The sequence below is a fragment of the Typopeltis vanoorti genome, chromosome 8 (assembly GCF_054136105.1).
Source record: "Typopeltis vanoorti isolate ZY-2024b chromosome 8, IOZ_Tvanoo_1.0, whole genome shotgun sequence".
NCBI lineage: Eukaryota > Metazoa > Arthropoda > Arachnida > Uropygi > Thelyphonidae > Typopeltis > Typopeltis vanoorti.
Window position 1 is genome coordinate 72,982,954 of NC_143556.1, and position 20,814 is coordinate 73,003,767.

At 37.3% G+C, this 20,814-nt stretch overlaps 1 protein-coding gene across 1 annotated transcript in view; it reads right to left on the reverse strand.

Moving 5' to 3' along the window:
* The window catches only part of LOC150104098 (PHD finger protein 19-like), a 57,252-nt gene extending 37,835 nt beyond the window's left edge, over nucleotides 1-19,417 (reverse strand). Inside the window, exons 1-2 of the mRNA XM_090396399.1 lie at nucleotides 19,335-19,417; nucleotides 4,936-5,109 (exon numbers count right to left, since the gene is read on the reverse strand). Of these exons, the coding sequence (XP_090252525.1) occupies nucleotides 4,936-5,109; nucleotides 19,335-19,417 (257 nt within the window). The remainder of the gene's footprint in view (nucleotides 1-4,935; nucleotides 5,110-19,334) is intronic.
* Nucleotides 19,418-20,814: the final 1,397 nt, after the last annotated feature.

Genomic DNA, 20,814 nt, shown 5'->3' on the forward strand with positions numbered 1-20,814 from the left:
ATTTCTTTTGACCTCGTCAGCTAGCTTTCCCTCATAATTAGCTTTGGCCTTCCTTACCATACAGTTAACCTTCTTGCCTATCCCTTATATTGAACATGGGCATGCTGATCCCCTTTTTCTTTATATTTCCCCACAACGTTTTCTCTGCCTGAAACTCCTGCTTAATCATATACAGTCTACAGTCTGATACTGCTTTCTTCAAACATCCCTGCACCACCACCTCTCACCTCAAAATTCTTATGCCATGGCACTGCTGAAAGCTGACTCAAACTCGTTTCCCCATCCTGTTCCCATGACTATATCATCCTTGGTCAACCAAGTCTCATTAATACCTATAACTTTTGGCTAAGAGGAGCTAACCATTGTTAAAAACTCCTCGCCCTTACTCCAAATACTTCTGGCATTAGTATACATAAACTGCAATACTCCCTTGATCCTACAACCACCCTTACACCTTGTGTTGCTTAGTTCACCAAAGTTAAGAACCTAGGGAGCTACATTCAGCATCATACAATCATTCTCCCACTTACTAACCTCTAGGTTGCTTGAACTCATGCACACCTGTGTCCCTGCCCCCAAACATTCTAGTTTCCCTGACTCAGTACTTCTGAACAACACTTTCTCAAGACTCCTGACCACCATATCCATTCAAATGCAACTCTTTCATCAAACTCATTCCACATACCCACTAACTCCTCACATTCCTTGTGCACAATCTGTGCACTGACTCGTTCGCAATCACAGCTCTGTCTCACCTTGCCTCTGTCATACAATAGCAACAGACTCAACCCCCATTTTCTCACACTTCTTATTTGCATGTACCTGCAACCTTTTCATATCATCCCATAAATTTGATACTAAACTTTTTTAAAATAAATTATCAAAAATGTTTTCATAATCACTTTTAGAATTTTTTTTAATATTATCACCACCAAACTCTTGATATGCACTGGGGGGGGGGGTTTACAGGATAATATGATAGTATCATATGAAAATGTAACACCATTACCACCCTCTCATCAACAATTTTCCTCCAAATTAATCTGTTATCTGTCAAGACTAACATTATCAGATCTTATATTTCTGTCTTCTAAGGCATTTTTATTGTATCAATCACCTACATCTTGGTTTTCTTCTGGATCTTTTTCCTACCAATCTGGCAAAGGACACTTGTTCCTCTCCCATTTGTTTAAGTGACCATAACATTTGAGACTAGCTCTGCTAACACATTCCTGAATGCTAACAATGACAAGTTCTTTCCTAATATCCCCATTTTTAATATAATACTGCCATTGATGCCATCTGTTCAGTCAACTAATATTTCTCAGAACTCTCATATCTGTGGTCTCCAGTCTTTGATCATGTATTTCTAATCCAGCTGTCAGAATCATAAGTTACAATTGGTTTGAACACTGTCTTGTATACAGTTAATTTAGTATTTCGACAAATTTCTCTCTTATTCCATATAAATTTATTCAATTGACTTCCTACTATACCAGCTTCACTAATTCTGTTTTCTATTTGCATATTAAATTTGCCATCTTCACCAAAAATTGCACTAAACAGCTGAAATGTTTTATTTATTCTATAGATTCACCATTCAGGATACAGTTGACATTTTCAATCCTTCTGTCTATTTTCATTATGTTTGTCTTTTTAGTGCTGATTTTCAACCAAATTTATTACAACAGTTATTCAATTTAGTCATGGAATCTTGAAGATTTGTACCTGATTTATTCAGAAGTATAATATCATCTGCAGTAAAGTAAAGAGTAAGATTAACATCTCCAGTTTTGATATCAGATATAATACAACTTTTTTTTCATAATGTGATCCATATAAATAATGAATGACAGTGGAGATAATATGAACTCTTGTCACACACCTGATTTAATTTCGAACCATCTTTCTGTACCACCTTTAATTCTAACTGTTGTTATCGATATTATTGCTTGATTTATATCAAACAATGTCACATTTACACCATATAACTGTAATGTTCTGAAGAGCTTTACTCTTGGCACCTTGTCATATGCTTTTTCCAAATCTAAAAAGACAAAAAAAAAAAAAAAAAAAAAAAAAAAAAAAATTAAACACGAATCTTTGTTATATTCCCAAGATTTCTCAACTATTTGTCTTAAAGTGAAAATCTGACCCTGACAACCTTTATTTGACCTGAATCCAGCTTGTTTTTCACAAACTTTCTCTTAGCCATTTCTCAAGAATACTTGCATAAATCTTACTAGGAACACTCGGTAGGGAAATACCTCTGTAATTCTCAAATTGTTTTATTTCCCTTTTTTACAGTGGATACTATAAGAGCTCTATTCCCATCAACTGGAATTCCACTCTCTGACCAGGCCATCTGAATTATATTGAATTGTATAAAAGTTTTACAGCAACTGTAAAACTTTTATACTTCCATATTTGGACATTTCTGGTTGGATTTCATATATTCCAGCTGACTTTCCACATTCAGATTTTTCATGGCTTTTCTACTTCAAATATGGATATATATTCCAGACTGCATTCCAGTTGATAGTTTTCTACTACTGCCATGCTGACATTGCATGTTTCATTTAGCAATCTTTCAAAGTACTCCAGACATCTAGAATGTCTTTATAATCAGTTTTCATGTCACCTTTATCATCTCTGATTCCTTTTATGGTATTCTTTCCTGCATTTCTGAGCTTTTTCAATCACTCCCAGAATATTTTGTCCCCTTCCTGATATACATTTTCTATATTCTTACCTGTCTTCCATGACTTTTGTTTAGCTACTTTCACATAGCTCTCTTACATTTTTCTCTATATTCCCTAAGAGCACAAGCTGACTTACTTGCCAGGAACTTTTGATATGCTTTCTTCTTTTCCATGACAGGCCTCTAACTTCCCGAGTCCGCCATGGAGTTCTGATTTTTCTATCATTACAGAAAACCTCATCACATAGGCCTCTGGTTTGAATTAATCAATATTTTCTTCAGGGTTTGCCACTGAATCTCCAAGGTTTGGTTCTCGCTCTCAAACTTTCATTTTTTTTTTTTTTTTTCAAATACACAAACATCATGCTTGAATGATGTTTGTGTATTTGAGTCTACAGTTCACGTCTGAAAGCTGCTCAACTTTCATTCATTATAAAACTTTCTTACACACTCTTCTTTTGAATATGAAATTCAATATTATGCTCAAAACTAAATAGGGAGAAAATACTCACATTGATGGGTATTTTCCCACTGGTTCACAGTCAATGAGAATTTTCTTATTTCTTTCATCTTCTCTCCATGTGAATTTGTGCACATTTTCATGCTGGAACATGATATTAGTAATAACTAGTCCATGTCCTGAACAGAAATCTAGCAGGCACCTACCATTATTATTAGCGTTGCTCTTTTCTCCAAATTTTCCTCAAACATTTCTACATGAATCGGAATCATTTCCTACACTTGCTGTTTAGGTCTCCAACAATGACTGACTTTTCCTTTTTAATTGTATCAGATGCCTTCTCTAATGCCTCAAAATTCCTCCACTTCTTCCTTAGTAGAACCTTCTGCGGGACCATAGGCACAAATAAGTCCTGCAAGTTCCATTTCTTTTCCATTGATGCTTCTTAATTGACAATACCAATCTTGAATTCTGCTAATGTTGAGTTGGGATGTGTTGCTGAATTTGTTCCAGTAGCTGACTTTGCACTGTTTGCCCTGATTCCCTGACAAGAATAATAGGCACCTTGTTTAACCAGGCAACACCACAGCCAGCATGAAATTCTGTCATATTGTACCATTACTTTACATTGTGGTCCAAGCCAATAAGAATATAATTTTGTTGACTAAATCCCAAACTGCCAGTCCATCTTTGTTCATTCTTTGGCACTGGTAATGAGGTTTTGTTTTAGTTTATCTAACGAAGCTTGATAGAGGGAAAATTCTGTGAATGAACTGACTCAGAGCAGCTACATATAATAAAAATATCTATTACAGGTGGGTGTTTTACTGCACTTGATTTATAGTCATATTAATCAAGATAATGGTATTACTGCATGATATTTAAAATAAACAGAAATTGAACAGAAATCTCAGTGAGTAATTATAGCATAGCAACAACAAAGGCCTGGGTAGCTCAGTGGAAATGACATTTTCTTCCTCAGTTTTGGCCAGCCAATGATAGGACTAGGTTCAATTCTAGTTGCTGCCTGGAGGAATTTTTTTCTAAGCCTTTCTTTGACTGGTTCCTGAGTTAGTCAACCTCTGACACAGGCAAGTTTTTTCTCCTGGAAACTCGGTTTTTTTGTTCCTGGAAACTCAAGAAAATTGACTGTAGAATTCATGCCATCAGACAATAACATATTATGTTAAAGTTAGGGACCACAAGATAGTGATGCTTGTCGGTCATCTCTTCACTGGATGGTGCTTATAATTAGTGATAGTCTTCCAGCTATCTCTGACTGGCTACTGGCAGATTGAACTGCCTGCTCAGTCTCCAAAAGTTAGATACAGCTAAAATGACCTTGCCTACTCCCTATAAGGGAATAAATGGTGTTAGCTGAGCTGATGGTAACAACAATGCTGTTTTGCTAATTCAATTAGTGATTTTGTTTAAAGGTGCACCTTTAAATAGGGAATTATGAGCTAAATTGTTTAATAAACATTTAAGTGCAAATTCTGCTGGAGCAAGATGTATGTGAAAGAGAACATCATTAAGTGTGGTGATTGTTTTAGAGGCCTCAAGTTGACAAAAACAGGTTATTTGATCTTTAAATCAAGATTATGGCTTATATTGAGAATTACTGTTTCTGAAATACTAGTTTAATTTAAATGCAAAGGTTTGCTAACTTTTTTTTTTGAATCAGCCACACATAGACTCTAGTATTATTAATTGACATATTTACTCTTAAATCATCATATATGGTAGGGAAAAAATTTAGTCAACTTAACTTTACCTATCAGCCTTGATACCAGATTTCGATTTCCTTCTTTTTGCTTTGATCTTACTTAATACATCAGATGTTACACGACCAGTTTCAGGAAGGACAACTGCTGGAACAGGTGGGGGAACTCTGGAGCGTAATCCCCAAATAGTAGTCTTCTTCTTAACTTCTTTACCAGATTTAAATCTAGATAGGAGGAAAACTATTTTTTACTAAACACCACCATTTTAAGTGTTATCATAATGATATCTGCTTGTAATTGTATAATCCTAATAAACAAACTTTTATCTTCTAAAGCTCAGAACACTTTTTTTTCTAGCTTTTCAAAACAAAATATGCAAATGGGGAGGCTCAGGGTGGACAGGGGGAACACAGCACGAGGAAGGTTGATGCTCCAAGAGGATGTGAATGCATGTGTAGAATGGGATAACCTGGGATCAAGAGAAAACAGTTGGATTTCAAGAAGGTTCTAAGATGAATAAGAAGAAAAAGAAATGGCTTGAGTTAAGTATAGAGAAGTCACATCTAATAAGCGGTATCAGCTGTTATAGATCCAGGAATGAGCTGTTATGTTCGTATATAAATGCTAGAAGTGTAAGAAAGAAAGCAAATGAAATGGTTGCATTAATTGAGTCTCACCTAAAAATTGTTGGAATAAGTGAGACAATGGTTGGATGAGGATGACATCCTGACAGGAATAGAGATGGAAGGGCTTGATGTGTTTTGTGAAGATAGAAAGGATAAAAAGAGAGGGGGGGGGGTACTACTGATGACAGAGAAAGGGTTATGTCCATAATACAAATGCTAGAAGTATAAGAAACAAGGCAAATGAGAAAGGGTAGAGATGCAAGAGGAAAGTGATTTTCAGGCAGTATGGCATGAGATAGATGTGAATAGAACAAAACTTTGCTTGTTGTTGTTATAAGACCTGGTAATGTGGATGGTAATGACCATGAAATAAAAAATCAAATTAGCCAATGAAAGTTAGCCAAGCAAATAAGAAAAGGGGTGATCGTTATGGGTGATTTTAATTATGGCAATATAGACTGGGATGATGAGATAGCAATTGGAAGTAAAGAAAATGAGTTTCTCAAGTTTTCGAGGGACAACTACAGGCAGTATGTAACCGAGAGCACATGCAGATTGAGGGTCTTGGATTTGATCATCTCATCAGAGGATGTTACCATAAATCATGTGTCAAATCACCTTCCAGCTGGTGAGAGTGACCATGAAGTGATTACCTTGGTGGTTGACAGCAGTATGAGGATCTCTGTGAGGAGAATGTATATGTGGAACTACAAAGCTGGTGATTATGAGAAGCTCAGGAGACAGCTCGCAGGCATAGTATGGAATGAGGAGTTGGCTGGAAAGGATATCAATGCTGCTTGGGTGATATTCAAGAACTATCTAGTAGAAGGAAGCAATGTCTATATGTACTCCAAGGATCAGAAGGTTAAATAAGGTGGGCGTGAAATGGATGAATGAAGAGATGAAGCAAATGATACAGAGAGAGAAAAGGCATTATGGAGGCAACATAAGAGGAGTGGTAATAATCAATTCCATGAGGATTACAAAGAACAGGCAAGGAGGGTGACTTGGTTGGTAAGGGTAGCAAAAGTACAGTATGAGTGGCAGTTAGCAAATGAAGCCACAAAGAATCCTAGGGAGTTCTTTTGAAATGTAGCCAGCAAAAAAAAAAAAAAAATTAATGAAGGATGACATTGATTGGAGAAAATGGTATAAGAACAATTGCTGCAGTGGATATAGTTGAGATATTGAATGATTGAATGAGCAGTTCATAAAGGTCTTTCATTCTTATGAATGTGACATCATGGAAAGTCTGAAAGCAGTTGATGATAAGGAGGAGAGACTGACTGTAAGTAAGATGTATATGGAGAAGTGAGCAAACTTGATGTTACTAAGGCTGTGGGACTTGATAATATATCACCACATATTTGGAAGGAATGTGCCAGGGAGTTGGCATCTGACTTGACATATTTGTTTAATATAGACTAGTGCATTTGATTGGAGATTGGCTATCTGATAGGTATCAGCAAGTTGTATATGGGGGGGGGGATCAATATCCCAGAATAGGAATGTCACTAATGGTGTGTCTCAGGGATCTGTTTTAGGGCCATTGCTGTTTAACCTGTATGTTAATGATATTAGAGAAGATTTAGATGGGGATATTCAGTTGTTTGCAGATGATGAAAAGTTGGGATGAACTATGAGGAGTAGAGCAGATGTTCTGGCCTTACAAGAACTTGAATGGATTGAGTGAGTGGGCACGAGAGTGGGGATGCCAGTTCAATGTTGCAAAATGTGAGGTTTTAAAATTTGGGAAACTTAGATGGGATGTAGAATTTACACTTGGTGGGAATATGTTGTTGAAGGTAGACGAAATAAGAGATCTTGCAGGTGTTGGTGGATGAGGATCTAAAATTTAAGGATACATTGTCAAAATTGTAAGGACAACACAATTCTGGGAATGATGTTGAGGACACTGACTTGCAGAAGTAAGGAAATTCTTGTTCCATTGTATAAGGCCTTGATTAGGCCACATATGAACTATTGTGCACAGATTTGATCACCTGGTTTTCAAAAAGACAAAGAAACGTTGGAAAGGGTCCAGAGGCAACTGACTAAGGTAGTTTCTGATCCCCCCCACCCCCCCCCCCCCCCACCCCCCCCCCCCCCCACCCCCCCCCCCCCCCACCCCCCCCCCCCCCCACCCCCCCCCCCCCCCACCCCCCCCCCCCCCCACCCCCCCCCCCCCCCACCCCCCCCCCCCCCCACCCCCCCCCCCCCCCACCCCCCCCCCCCCCCACCCCCCCCCCCCCCCACCCCCCCCCCCCCCCACCCCCCCCCCCCCCCACCCCCCCCCCCCCCCACCCCCCCCCCCCCCCACCCCCCCCCCCCCCCACCCCCCCCCCCCCCCACCCCCCCCCCCCCCCACCCCCCCCCCCCCCCACCCCCCCCCCCCCCCACCCCCCCCCCCCCCCACCCCCCCCCCCCCCCACCCCCCCCCCCCCCCACCCCCCCCCCCCCCCACCCCCCCCCCCCCCCACCCCCCCCCCCCCCCACCCCCCCCCCCCCCCACCCCCCCCCCCCCCCACCCCCCCCCCCCCCCACCCCCCCCCCCCCCCACCCCCCCCCCCCACTAAGTATTATGAAACATTAATCAACTACGCTCACACTCTTTGTTCCAAAGATAAATTATTACAAAAAGAATTAAAGCTAAAACAAATTAATATTTTTTTCTGATAGTTTTTCACAGTCTAATAAATAAAATAATATGAACTATAATTATATAGTTCATATTATTTCTGATATAATCAATCTTCTGATATAATCAATATCAGAAGATATCAATGGAAAGTATATTCTACATAAAGACCTGCTCTCTCTCTCTATCACTCTCCAAATTTGATAGGAACTCTAATCACTCTGATTACCTGATCTAAATCTTCATTTTCGACAGTAGAATTTCCCAAACAGCTAGGTCATCTCCTTTAGGGCCAATTCATACTGGTTTCACAAATCAAAACGGCTTCCCCTCTACAAGTCCACTGATCGAGCTGATAGGGATGTTGAGCTATTTGCAAAAAACTAACACAAGAGAGTCCATCCACCCACCAAAATACTAAATAATCCTCACCACCCTGCTAACAACCCTTGATCCTTTCTTGACAAGCTTGCTTTCTAAATAAGTGATGGATATCAGTCAAATCGACGGGCTTAGGTGCTGGACATTATTCCTAACTTCATAACCAGCAAAATATAAGTTAGTTATATTTTATATAACATCTATTTATAATTTAGTTCGTTTGGGTTTGGTAGTTGAGTGGTAGTTGTCAATTCTCCTCTTGGTACCTCAGTTCATAATATTATGCAACCCTTACCCAGTCATATTTCTTCAGCATTACAAAGGTAATAAATGGGATGACTTCTGCAAACTTCCACTCATCCTTTCCATGATCCGATTACTGTTCCCCTCATCTAAACACTTGTTCGCACTGCATAACAGAAATAATTCTTACTGGAATAAGGGCCTTTATTCCCTATTCCCATCCATTATCCATGCCTTGGTTCTCTAAGATGTGTGCAATGACTATCCAAGAAAAAATTCAACATATCACAAATGATTTGTGAACAAAACTCCAGCTTCACACTCAGCCTATGCTGCAGCTTACAACAGTTTTAAAATCTGATGTTGAAAGGACTAAATTAAACTTAGTTGCCATGTGAACAGAAAGATTTCTGTTCAAATGGCAGCTAAGCCTTCTGGTCTTTCAAAAAAGCAACTTAGCACAGCTTTGCCTATCAATGTTTCCACTTCTCTCATATCTAGATGGTGCTTTGGTAAGTAACACAAGACATCTCTCTCTCTCTCTCTTCCAATTCTTGGAATGATGACCAACACAAAGAAGAACTGTTCACTGCATGCCTTTATAGTCTTACATCGGAAAAATCCTGAAGAGCTTAGCTTAGCCATAAATAAATAAATAAAATAGAATACATCTGTATCCAGAAATCACACTCATTCTACCACCCCCCCCCCCACACACACACCTTTCAATCTTTCACATTCAACTAACATCTACCCTAAAGTATGGAAATTAGCCTATATTCAGCCCATTCCAAAAGAGTTTGTCAGCCCACAAACTGTAGTCCAGTTGATCTTGCATTATCTCAAAAATAACATAGAAAATCACACATCTCATAGCCATCACCTTTAGACAAAATGCCAAGGAAGGGCTTGGAGAAACTCATGTGGCTGCTCTTGACATTTCTAGGGCAACTGATCAAGTCCAGCAAGAAGCCTACTCAACAAGAACTAACATTTTATTGGTCTATCTTCCACCATTTAGTGACCTAAAGAGTAAAACACAGACCATCAACTACGACATGTAGTTAGTGACTTTTCTGGTTATTCACTACATGTCATGGTTGATGGCTCTCTTTTCTCAGATTTCCCCATGAGTGCTGGTCTATCCCAGGGCTCTGCACTCTTCTCTGAAGAGTGCAAAGCCCTGGAGAAATGAGACAAGTTCATAAATGAACTTGTCTCATTTCTTCACATGACAACCATTGCAGTGCACAAGCATTAAAAGCCTTAAGATCTTCCATACAAAATACCTTAAATTGTGATCTTGCTATTTTTTAGTGGGGAAGAACTTCTATGATACCAAAACAGTGTCCTGTTTATTTCTTATATGAAAAATCTCGCTTCACTCATTCCTTCTCCAAACATGATCAGATTTCTCTTCTTTCCTGGTATAAACATCTTAGTTATAATTTCTTTAAGTGTACTTTTCTGTTCAAGATACTACTTCTCACCTGTACAACTGCTAAAAATGCATAAATTTCAAATCCATTCAACCTTGGAATATTGACACAGATTTTTTTTTTTTTTTTTTGGGGGGGGGGGGGGGGGACAAAAACTGACACTATCCAGAAGAGAGCAATCTTGATTAACTGATGATTCTCTCTCTCTTCTCACATTTTGCATTTTGATATAGTGTTCACATTTTACAGATCACATTTTACAGTTCCTCCAACCACACTCTCTCTTGTTCATATATACAGGAAAATCTCGCTTAACGCAAGTTCGATATGCAATAATCAGTTAGCACGATTGAGTGAAATGATACTGTTTCCCGCTTTAAGTGAATGATTAATCAGCTAACGCAATTTTTTTATGTTACGTGAAATTTTTTCTCGTCCATCTGCAGTGAGCGAAAAAGCTGGAAGTCATTAAGAGACATGAAAGTGAGCTAGTAATACAATGACTGTGTGAGACCTGGGATACAGCATGTCTACAGTTTGAACTATATTAAATAAGAGCAAAGAATACAAAGAACAAGGAAAGTTGCTACTTGTTCTTTAAGCATGCAGATCACCTGAAATAGAAGTCATTTAATGATCGAGATGGAGCATCTTCTATCACTCTGGATTGAGGATTATAACCAAAAAAGAATACCTCTTAGTATAGGGAATATTCAGGCAAAAGCTCTCAATATTTTTACCTCACTGAAAGAGACCAAATTTCAAGAGGAATATGAAAGCTTTACTGGGAGTTTAGGATGGTTTGACCGTTTTAAAAATCGAGCAGGACTGCATAACATAAGAATAACTGGGAAATCTGCTAGTGCTGATAAAGATTCTGCTGCCAAGTTTCCTGAAGAATTGCAAAGGATAATTCAGGAGGGTGATTATGGCGATTGGCAAATATTCAACGTGGATGACATTGGTCTCTTTTGGAAGCATATGCCAACAAAAACTTTCCTAGCTAAAACTGAAGCATCTCAACCAGGATACAAAGTATCTAAAGAACGCCTTTTATTTTTATTTTTAAGCTTTTATTAGGGGGCAATGCATAGGCTTTAAACTCAAGCCTATGTTAGTTTATCGTGCGCAAAATCTAAATCTAACATTATTGAAGAAATCATCATAATTGGAAACGAACTTGGATTTAATGAACTGGATAATTAAGATGTAAAAAACTTGCTCGATTCCCATTCAAAACAGTTAAGCGAGTATCGCTTAACTGTTTTGTCCTTCAACTTCAACTGTTTTGTCCTTCAACTTTTGTCCTTCAACTAGAAGGACAGCGTGCACATGAAGAAGAAGATGATAAGGAGTGCTAACAAGAAAAGAATGTTACGACTAAGAAGATAACTGCAAAACACTTGAGCTAATTTTCAATCACATAGCCTACTAAGGAAATTTTGTTTAATGCTGATCTTCATATGGAACGAAGCTTCGAAATCCGCTGAAATCTTGATAAAGCTATCGCAAATTGCATGACAAGACACAAAAATTGAGTACGATTCAACTCAATCAAATGTTTAGACGTTAAATAAAATTTTAAACAATTGATTTTTATTAACTTTAATGATTTTATCCTCTAGTATAACTTATACGGTAATTTTTTTCCCAAAATTACGTTAACTGATGGATGAATTATAATTACCACCATTGTTTATTGTATTCGCTTAATGCGATTTCACTTAGCACACACTAACTCAAGGATTGATTAATCGCATTAAGCGAGGTTTTCCTGTATTCTGTTTTGCCTGGGTCTCTTCTATAGGTATTTTAATGTGCAATTTTCTTCAAAGACCATAAGAACACAAACAGTTGTGTTCTTATGGTCTTCCAGAAAACTTGGGTTTTTCATCCTGAAAAATAGTCATACTGGCCAGAAGAACACATGCAATTATTAGACAAAATACACTGGCCTTGGGCCAGTGTAATTTTGTCTGATAATTGTGTTTTTTTGGAACAGCCTACCATTCCAAACTGTTTCTATACAGCCTGGTTAGCCAAGTGGTTAGCGAATGTACTCTCCACCCAAACAGGCTGTGGGTTCAAATCCCACCATGGGCATGAATGTCTGTGATTGTCCTTATGTGAGCAATAAATTTCATCATCTGGATACCACTGTTCCATTTATTTTATTGAAGGCCTGAAAAATCTTTCATCTTTGGTCTCTTTATTATTGGATTAAATAGGCAATTATCATTATTATTATTAGCACTGCATTTTTCTCCAAATTTTCTCAGAATATTTCTACAGATTTGGAATTCATTTCCATATCTGATGTTGTGTAGGTCTCCCCTACAAGAAAAATTTTCCTACAGTTCTATATGGAAATGCCAAGATAAGAAGAGTGCTTGAAGACAGTTCAAAACTGTGTTTCCCTGGAGCAAATTTTTAGGGTGTTAGCAAGTCTGTTAGAATGCAGAGAAGGTGAAACAGATTATTATTATTTTGGCAGGTGACAAGTGTAGATTTAAGAAGATGTGAGACAGTTCCTGGTACAAGAGAATAAGAAGAGTGAGAGAATCAACACTGTGAATCTGCTACCATGGAATAATAGAGGTGAATTGAGAAGGAATAATGTGCAGTTTGTGGTTGTAGAGAGTGAGCTCAATGGACCTAAGGCATATATTTGTGCTGATGGTTTGCATTTGAATGAATATGGAGTTAGCTGCCTGCAGAAAGTGTTGTTCAATGATAGTTCAGAAGTACATATAGTCTATTTGAAACTAGGGGCAGGATGAAGGCAAATGTGTCTGCAAGCATTTTCAAGGCGAGTAAGGTGGGAAAATAATGAAAGGATGCTGAATGTAGCTCTGCAAGTTTGAGGATCAAAGGGAATTCCGCAGTTTATATACTCGTATTAATGCCAGAAGCATCTGGAATAAGGGACAGGTGTTTTTTGGCACTGATTAGTTCACTTGGTCAAAAAAGATAATAAAATTAGTGAGGCTTGGTTGATGGAAGATGCAAGTGATTTAACAATTTTGGAGAGGACAGAAGGAATGAACAGGATGGAGATGGAAGGGTTTGTTAATGATATCAGAAGATTTGCAAAAAGGAATAGGAGCAGAGTAGGACAAATGGAAAGAGAGCAAAATGTTTCACTGTATAAAGGAAACTTCAAGAACAAGAATATTTATTAGAAAGTTAGTAAAAGACAGAATTCAGAAATGGGTGAACAGAGTTATAACACTACACTGGGGCAGCATAGTTTTGTGAGGGGACAAGTCTTGCCTCAGTAATTTACTCACTTTTTCTATAACATAGTGACAACTGAGTTGAAAAAATGAAATAGCCATACAATGATAATGCTCGACTTTTGCAAAGGCATTCAACAGGATACATGGAAGTCTGTTATATAAGTTGGAGCAAATAGAGACGGATAGACATCAAGGAGTAGAATATGAAGGAACTGAATCAAGGAGAAGGCAGGTAACTATGGAGTACTGCTGGGCTCTGTACATGAGCTGTTATTTAATTTGTATATCAATAACCTAGACAATAGTTTAAGGAGAAATATCCGTTTGTTTGCTAACAACAGAAAAACTGGGAAGAGCAACAGCTGATGAAGATGTAAATAAAAAAAATAAAAAAAACCTTGTAACATTTACAGACTATATAAGTAATTAACATCCATTATTTGCTCATCAAAGATCAACCAGAGTTCCTGGAGCTGCCAAGTTTTTATCAGGTACCCTGCTGTTTGGCTGTCATCCCTACTATGGCCAAACAGGGATGACAGCCAACATCAGAATTGCTAAGCACAAGGATTACATCCAGTTCCACCACTATGTCCACTCAGGACTTGTAGACCAAACTTTCGACAACACCCACTACTGGATATGCTAGAAAAAAAGTCACTTTATTCCACCATAGCAAATATAAATATGAGAAACTTCTCATGGAATCTCCACAGTATTAAGAAACCATCCAAACCTCAAATTCGGGAAGTACTCATTCTTAGAACATGAGACCAATGGTAAAGAATATCCAATCCAGCTCACTGGAGGACACTAGTTAGGACTTTAAGCCCACCCTTTGTTGCTGCCTTCCCATAGTGCTTGCATGCACATATCAGTTTGTTCATTGTTTACCAACGATGGCAATTTGGCTTTGTCTAAATATTTGAAATATTAATTAAATTATTCTAATTAATATTTTCTGTGTTGTAATTTCTTTATAAAAATAACAGTATGTTTCTGTAAATAACTTCTTTAATAGTTCTACAACTTCTTACACTATCAGTGTAATCGGTATCAGTATCTTCAATTCTGATGAGTATAAAGTTGTTCCTTCCAGTAACTACTTTTTTTTTTTTTTTTCCTTTTCATTCTGGTTCCCTAATAAAAAAAAAAAAACAAGGGGGGGGGGGGCTTGCATAACAAACAAGCCACCCAGCCAATGTTAGAATTCACTTTCCAAATAGCAAGCCATGAATTTCTTGAGTTTCTTTAATCAAACCATAAGTTTAAATACTGCTATGGGCATGAATGTCTATGAATGTCTTTAGATGATAGATGAATTTCTTCATCTGATGGAAGATCACCCACCCTACATGGTTTCCTCATTGTGAGTCCCAGTCATAAAAGGTTTACAATCTTTCAAGTGGAATGAATATAAATTAATAATAAAAGGTAGGTAGATACTTACTATACTATAAATCTAGCAAGTCAAGTATCAGTATGCCTTGTTACCTATAGACAATGTCTTTACTTTCTTAACTATGGAATGCATTGCCTGATGGAGTGGTGAGAGCGAGAACGGTCAATGAGTGGTATGATAGACTTTGTGTTTCTCAGGGGGGGGACCCCCCTTGATGGGTCTTGATAGACTTTGTGTTTCTTAGGAAGGACCTCCCACGATCAGTCTTTTGACTCCATGGAGGCCTGAATAATAATAATAATTCTAGTAGCAAGGCTTATACGTTGGTCATACATAACTGGTAATTAGTTTACGGAATTAACAATGCATATAAAGTATATTAATTAAAGGTAACTTTAATGAATAACTTCTATATTTCGGCAACGTCACGTTGCCATCTTCAGGAACATAAAGATATGGTATGTGCACGCAGGCACTAACAAAAGCAAATGAGGAAGAAAGCAAGCAACTAATATTGTTCCTAAAGTCCTAATGGTGCCCTCTGGTGGGCTAATTTGGTTGTCTTGGCAGTTGGGCTGAAGTTCTCATAATGTAAGTCTCCCAAATTTGGGATAGTTTCATGCACCCAAATTTGTTGAGGTTAGGAACGTTTTTTAGAGCTGCTGATGATTCCTTGAATAATCTTTCGTATTTAAACTTGCTGCAGTATATTATTTTTGTTTTCTTCCAACAAATTCTATGGTGGGTATCTAAGGCATGGTCTGCCAGCCCAGAGCGGCTGTACTGGTGAAACTGGATGTAGTCTTGGTGTTCTGAAATCCTGATATTTGTTGTTCTGCCTGTATGGCCAAAGTAGGACAATTTGCAGCTGCAAGGGACCTGGTATACACCAGATAGGTCTAGGGGAAGTGGTTGTCTTTGGTAGAGCGGATAAGGGATGCCAACTTTTTATATGGGTCTGTAACAGGAAGTAAGGTCATATTTTTTGAGGATATTGGTTATTTTCTCAGAGGTGCCCTGGATGTAGGGGATGGTGATAGATTTGGTGTAATCTCTCTTGTGGAGGGGGGGGGGGTTGTGGTTTACTGGTTTTAGTATTTTTTGGATTTTTTTGGGGTTATAGCCATTGGCTAAGAAAGTGTTGAGGATGTGGTTTAGTTCAGTAGTTAGGGCCTTTTCATCTGAGCAGATTAATTTTGCCCTGTTATATAGTGTTTTTATAACCCCATATTGTTGTGAGGGGGGGGGATTGCTGGTGAATGTATCTGCCAGTATGGGTGGGTTTTCTGTAAACAGAGAAAACCAAAGATCCATCAAGCTGGCTGGTGATTAAAGTGTCTAGGAAGGGGAGGGTGTTGTTTTCCTCTTTTTCTAAGGTGAACTGGACTCTGGGGTGTTGGTTGTTTAAGTGTGTTAGAAAGGATTGGAGTGAGTCTGAGCCATGTGGCCAAATAGCAAACACATCATCCACGTAACGAAGCCAAATAGTGGGTTTTTGTGGGGCGGAGTTTAAGGCTTTCTCTTCAAAGGTCTCCATAAAGAAATTGGCCAAGAGTGGGGAAAGTGGTGAACCCATGGCTGTCCCCTCTATCTGTTTGTAGAACTTTCCTTGCCAAACGAAACGAAAACCAAACTTTCCTTGGCCAATTTCTTTATGGAGACCTTTGAAGAGAAAGCCTTAAACTCCGCCCCACAAAAACCCACTATTTGGCTTCGTTACGTGGATGATGTGTTTTTTTTGAGTCTGAGCCATGTGGATGCTATTTGGCCACATGGCTCAGACTCACTCCAATCCTTCCTAACACACTTAAACAACCAACACCCCAGAGTCCAGTTCACCTTAGAAAAAGAGGAAAACAACACCCTCCCGTTCCTAGACACTTTAATCACCCACCAGCTTGATGGATTTTTGGTTTTCTCTGTTTACAGAAAACCCACCCATACTGGCAGATACATTCACCAGCAATCCCCCTCCCCTCACAACAATATGGGGTTATATAACAGGGCAAAATTAATCTGCTCAGATGAAAAGGCCCGCCCTAACTACTGAACTAAACCACATTCTCAACACTTTCTTAGCCAATGGCTATAACCCCAAAAAATACTAAAACCAGTAAACCACAACCCCCCTCCCCTCCACAAGAAAGATCACACCAAATCAATCACCATCCCCTACATCCAGGGCACCTCTGAGAAAATAACCAATATCCTCAAAAAATATGACCTTACTTCCTGTTACAGACCCATATAAAAAGTTGGCATCCCTTATCCGCTCTACCAAAGACCAACCACTTTCCCTAGACCTACCTGGTGTATACCAGGTCCCTTGCAGCTGCAAATTGTCCTACTTTGGCCAAACAGGCAGAACAAGAAATATCAGGATTTCAGAACACCAAGACTACATCCAGTTTCACCCGTACAGCCGCTCTGGGCTGGCAGACCATGCCTTAGATACCCACCATAGAATTCGTTGGAAGAAAACAAAAATAATACACCGCAGCAAGTTTAAATACGAAAGATTATTCAAGGAATCATCTGCAGCTCTAAAAAAACGTTCCTAACTTCAACAAATTTGGGTGCATGAAACTATCCCAAATTTGGGAGACTTACATTATGAGAACTTCAGCCCAACTGCCAAGACAACCAATTTAGCCCGCCAGAGGGCACCATTAGGACTTTAGGAACAATATTAGTTGCTTGCTTTCTTCCTCGTTTGCTTTTGTTAGTGCCTGCGTGCACATACCATATCTTTATGTTCCTGAAGACGGCAACATGACATCGCCGAAATATAGAAGTTATTCATTAAAGTTACCTTTAATTAATATACTTTATATGCATTGTTAATTCCGTAAACTAATTACCAGTTAATAATAATAATGTTTCGTGGTGTTTAAATTCCACTTTAGCATGATTGTCATTTTGTGGTAGATGATTTTCACCACTCAGTGTGAGACCACTGACTTACTTAGTGAAAGCCTAAAGTGGCTTAAAATTGGCAAAAAAATAATATGCTTGATAGAGACCAATAATATCAGGCTTTCCAGATTATCTGGACCTTTGCCCAACCACAACACTAATGCAGTAGAGGTATACAATGTTTTGATGGGAGAATGAATGGCATGACTTAACATAGGGGGAAAAAATGAATTTCTTCCAATTATAGATTTCAGAGAAGCAAAATAAAAGTCCTCCATAAAATACTTTCTTTGCAATGAGGTTACTCTTGCCAACCAAATTTAAACAGAAAAGACAGATGCAAACTTTTCAGTTATTGTGGAAATAATTTTAATATACACCCAAAATTACTGGGACCCCCCCCTATTTTATGAGTTAATGACATCCAATCTTTCAAACCCTGACTTATCATACAAAAAAAACAATCATTGTATGTCCTTTATGCAGTTATAGTAGTTACTCAAATATCATACTCCCTAACAAATATCAGACAAGTGTGATATTTTACAATTTTACTAATTATCTAAATACTGGATCCTTACCTAACACTGAAAATGTGTGAAACAGATTTTTTTTTTCACTGTTTGTTATTCGCATCTCACTGATTATCTATATATCACCAACTTCTTGCCCCATCCTAACAATCCAATTCTGGAAATAGAGTTGGATATCGTGTAACTCACTGCATATAAATATGTATGTATATTTGTATATAATTACCTTTTCTCTAATTTATATTGGACTCGAATGGTATTTCAAACAAAGTTCTTTATGTGTATTACCATATGTCACATCAACTGTTTTGTCTATATTTAACTTAAAATATTCTATTTTGTATGTTATTATGTCTCTGTATTCTGCTAGCACTAAAGTTGCCCATGCATGGCCAAAAATTTGCAATAAAGTTTTTTTTTTATTTCATACAATATATCTATTTATATTCATTATTTGGATTTTAACAATCAAGATTGTTTTTCTTTTTTTTAAGAAACAAACTATAATGAATCTATGATATGTGTCTACATATTGAAGACAGAAAAACTACGTCCTTTCTTTCATAGTCACATGGCGACAACATTCATTTTTAAAAAATTATGGCGACATATTTTATTTAAAAAAAGGAAGAAAAAACTAAGTGATATCACATTTTATCATACACAATTTTAGCAGAATAGCATACATAGTACACTACTTGAGTTTTCCCTTGTAAATCCACTCTCTAAGCACAATTTCTACCATCCACATATGCCAGAAACATCGACACTTTCCATGACAAAATTTAATTTTCTTTTCTTTTGTTCTAAAAGCAGTGTACTCTTTCTTTTAATGAACTGTATTCTGGACATTACATGTACTCTTCAGAAGATTTTGTAATATAACCAAATAACATATAACCCTATTTATTGATTTCACTTAACAAATAAAATTACAACCGTAATTAAAATAAAACCTACACCTGATTGCCATGAATATTGCCAAGAATGAAAGGCATCTGCTTGGAAAGGAGTTCATCTTCCATATTTTACTTTATGATGTCCCAGCTATCAGAAATAAGTATATTTCTACATAATGTTGCTCTATTCATAACTTCATCTGTACAAAGATCCATCAACCTTACAGACAAAGGCCCAATTAAAGCTTTTAATCCTCAGCTCTGGACATGATCTTAAATGGAATGATGCTATAAGGATAATGATAACACATTTTTTAATGCACCTGTGATCCATCACTGAAGAGACAAAATACTAATCCACAAAACAAGGCCTGTGAATCTTCATGGGCCTTCTTTTGCAAGGTTAGTAAAAAAGAAGTGATGTATAACTCACTAATTTTTCTGACTTAAAGATTCGGTTTCCCTAATTTAATTCCATTTATTAACTTAAATTGAATTAGATGTAACATTATTTTACTATTATATTATGTATTGGAAAGTTAAAGATAATGCTAAGTTACCACACTTAGGTTCATTAATGTAAATAACATTTTAATGCTATTTTGCAAAATTATACGTTAATAATTATTGATAAAATCACATCTGAAAAACAAAAATATCAGCTGCATTATTTAGTATTCAGTGTCAAATTTTTCCCTCTTATCTAAGGCATCGTCAGAATGAAGAGAGAGAAGAAGAATAACGAAATAGCTAATATTTGAATACAGAATAATAAACATAATTCATTCGCACTGTTATGAGGCTAGATGCAAAAAGTCCACTGTATGCATTACTCATATGCAAATAATTATTACGTAAATATAAGGTCCTCAAAAGAGGAAACATACTCAAGCCAAATAATTAGTAAATAATTAAAATTAGACAAAACTGAAATGGCAGATACAATTAATTACAAGTATAAGTTATCAATGGGATAATATGCTAATTATTCATTTAAAAAATTTAATCATTAATTTATTCTTAGTATTAATTCAAAATTAGTTGGGAGAAATGATCCAGTAATGTGATTAAGATAGTTCTGCTGTTTTTCAAATACGCTTAAAAAGAAAAGCATTCAAATCGACTTAAAAAAAAAAAAAAAAAACTAAAAATTTTATGTTTCAATTACTTTCCACTCATTCACACACGTACATGTAAACCCTTCAGAACATTCTTTGAAAACTGAATGTGGCATGGCAATTTTGTTATGTTTATTATTATTATTTTCTCAAGCATCTCCATGGAATCCCTCATCACAGGAGGCCCATTCTAATCATTCTTCACGAAATACTTATCATGCCTTTTCTTGAACTCATTCACCGCCAAAGCATTCACAACCACCTCTGGAAACCCATTCTGCATTTTAAACAAAAAACCTAGTCCTAACATCCTCTAACTACACATTTATACAATTTCCAGAGTGGCCTATGATTACTTTGTTCTCTCTATTGTTGCCATGTAAATAAAAAAAGTCTTCAGTGATAATCTTATAAAATTCTTTTAATAACTTATGTTTCTATCATGTCCCCTATTTTTTGCCTATCTTTGAAATTCACCTCAATTTATTCTCAAAG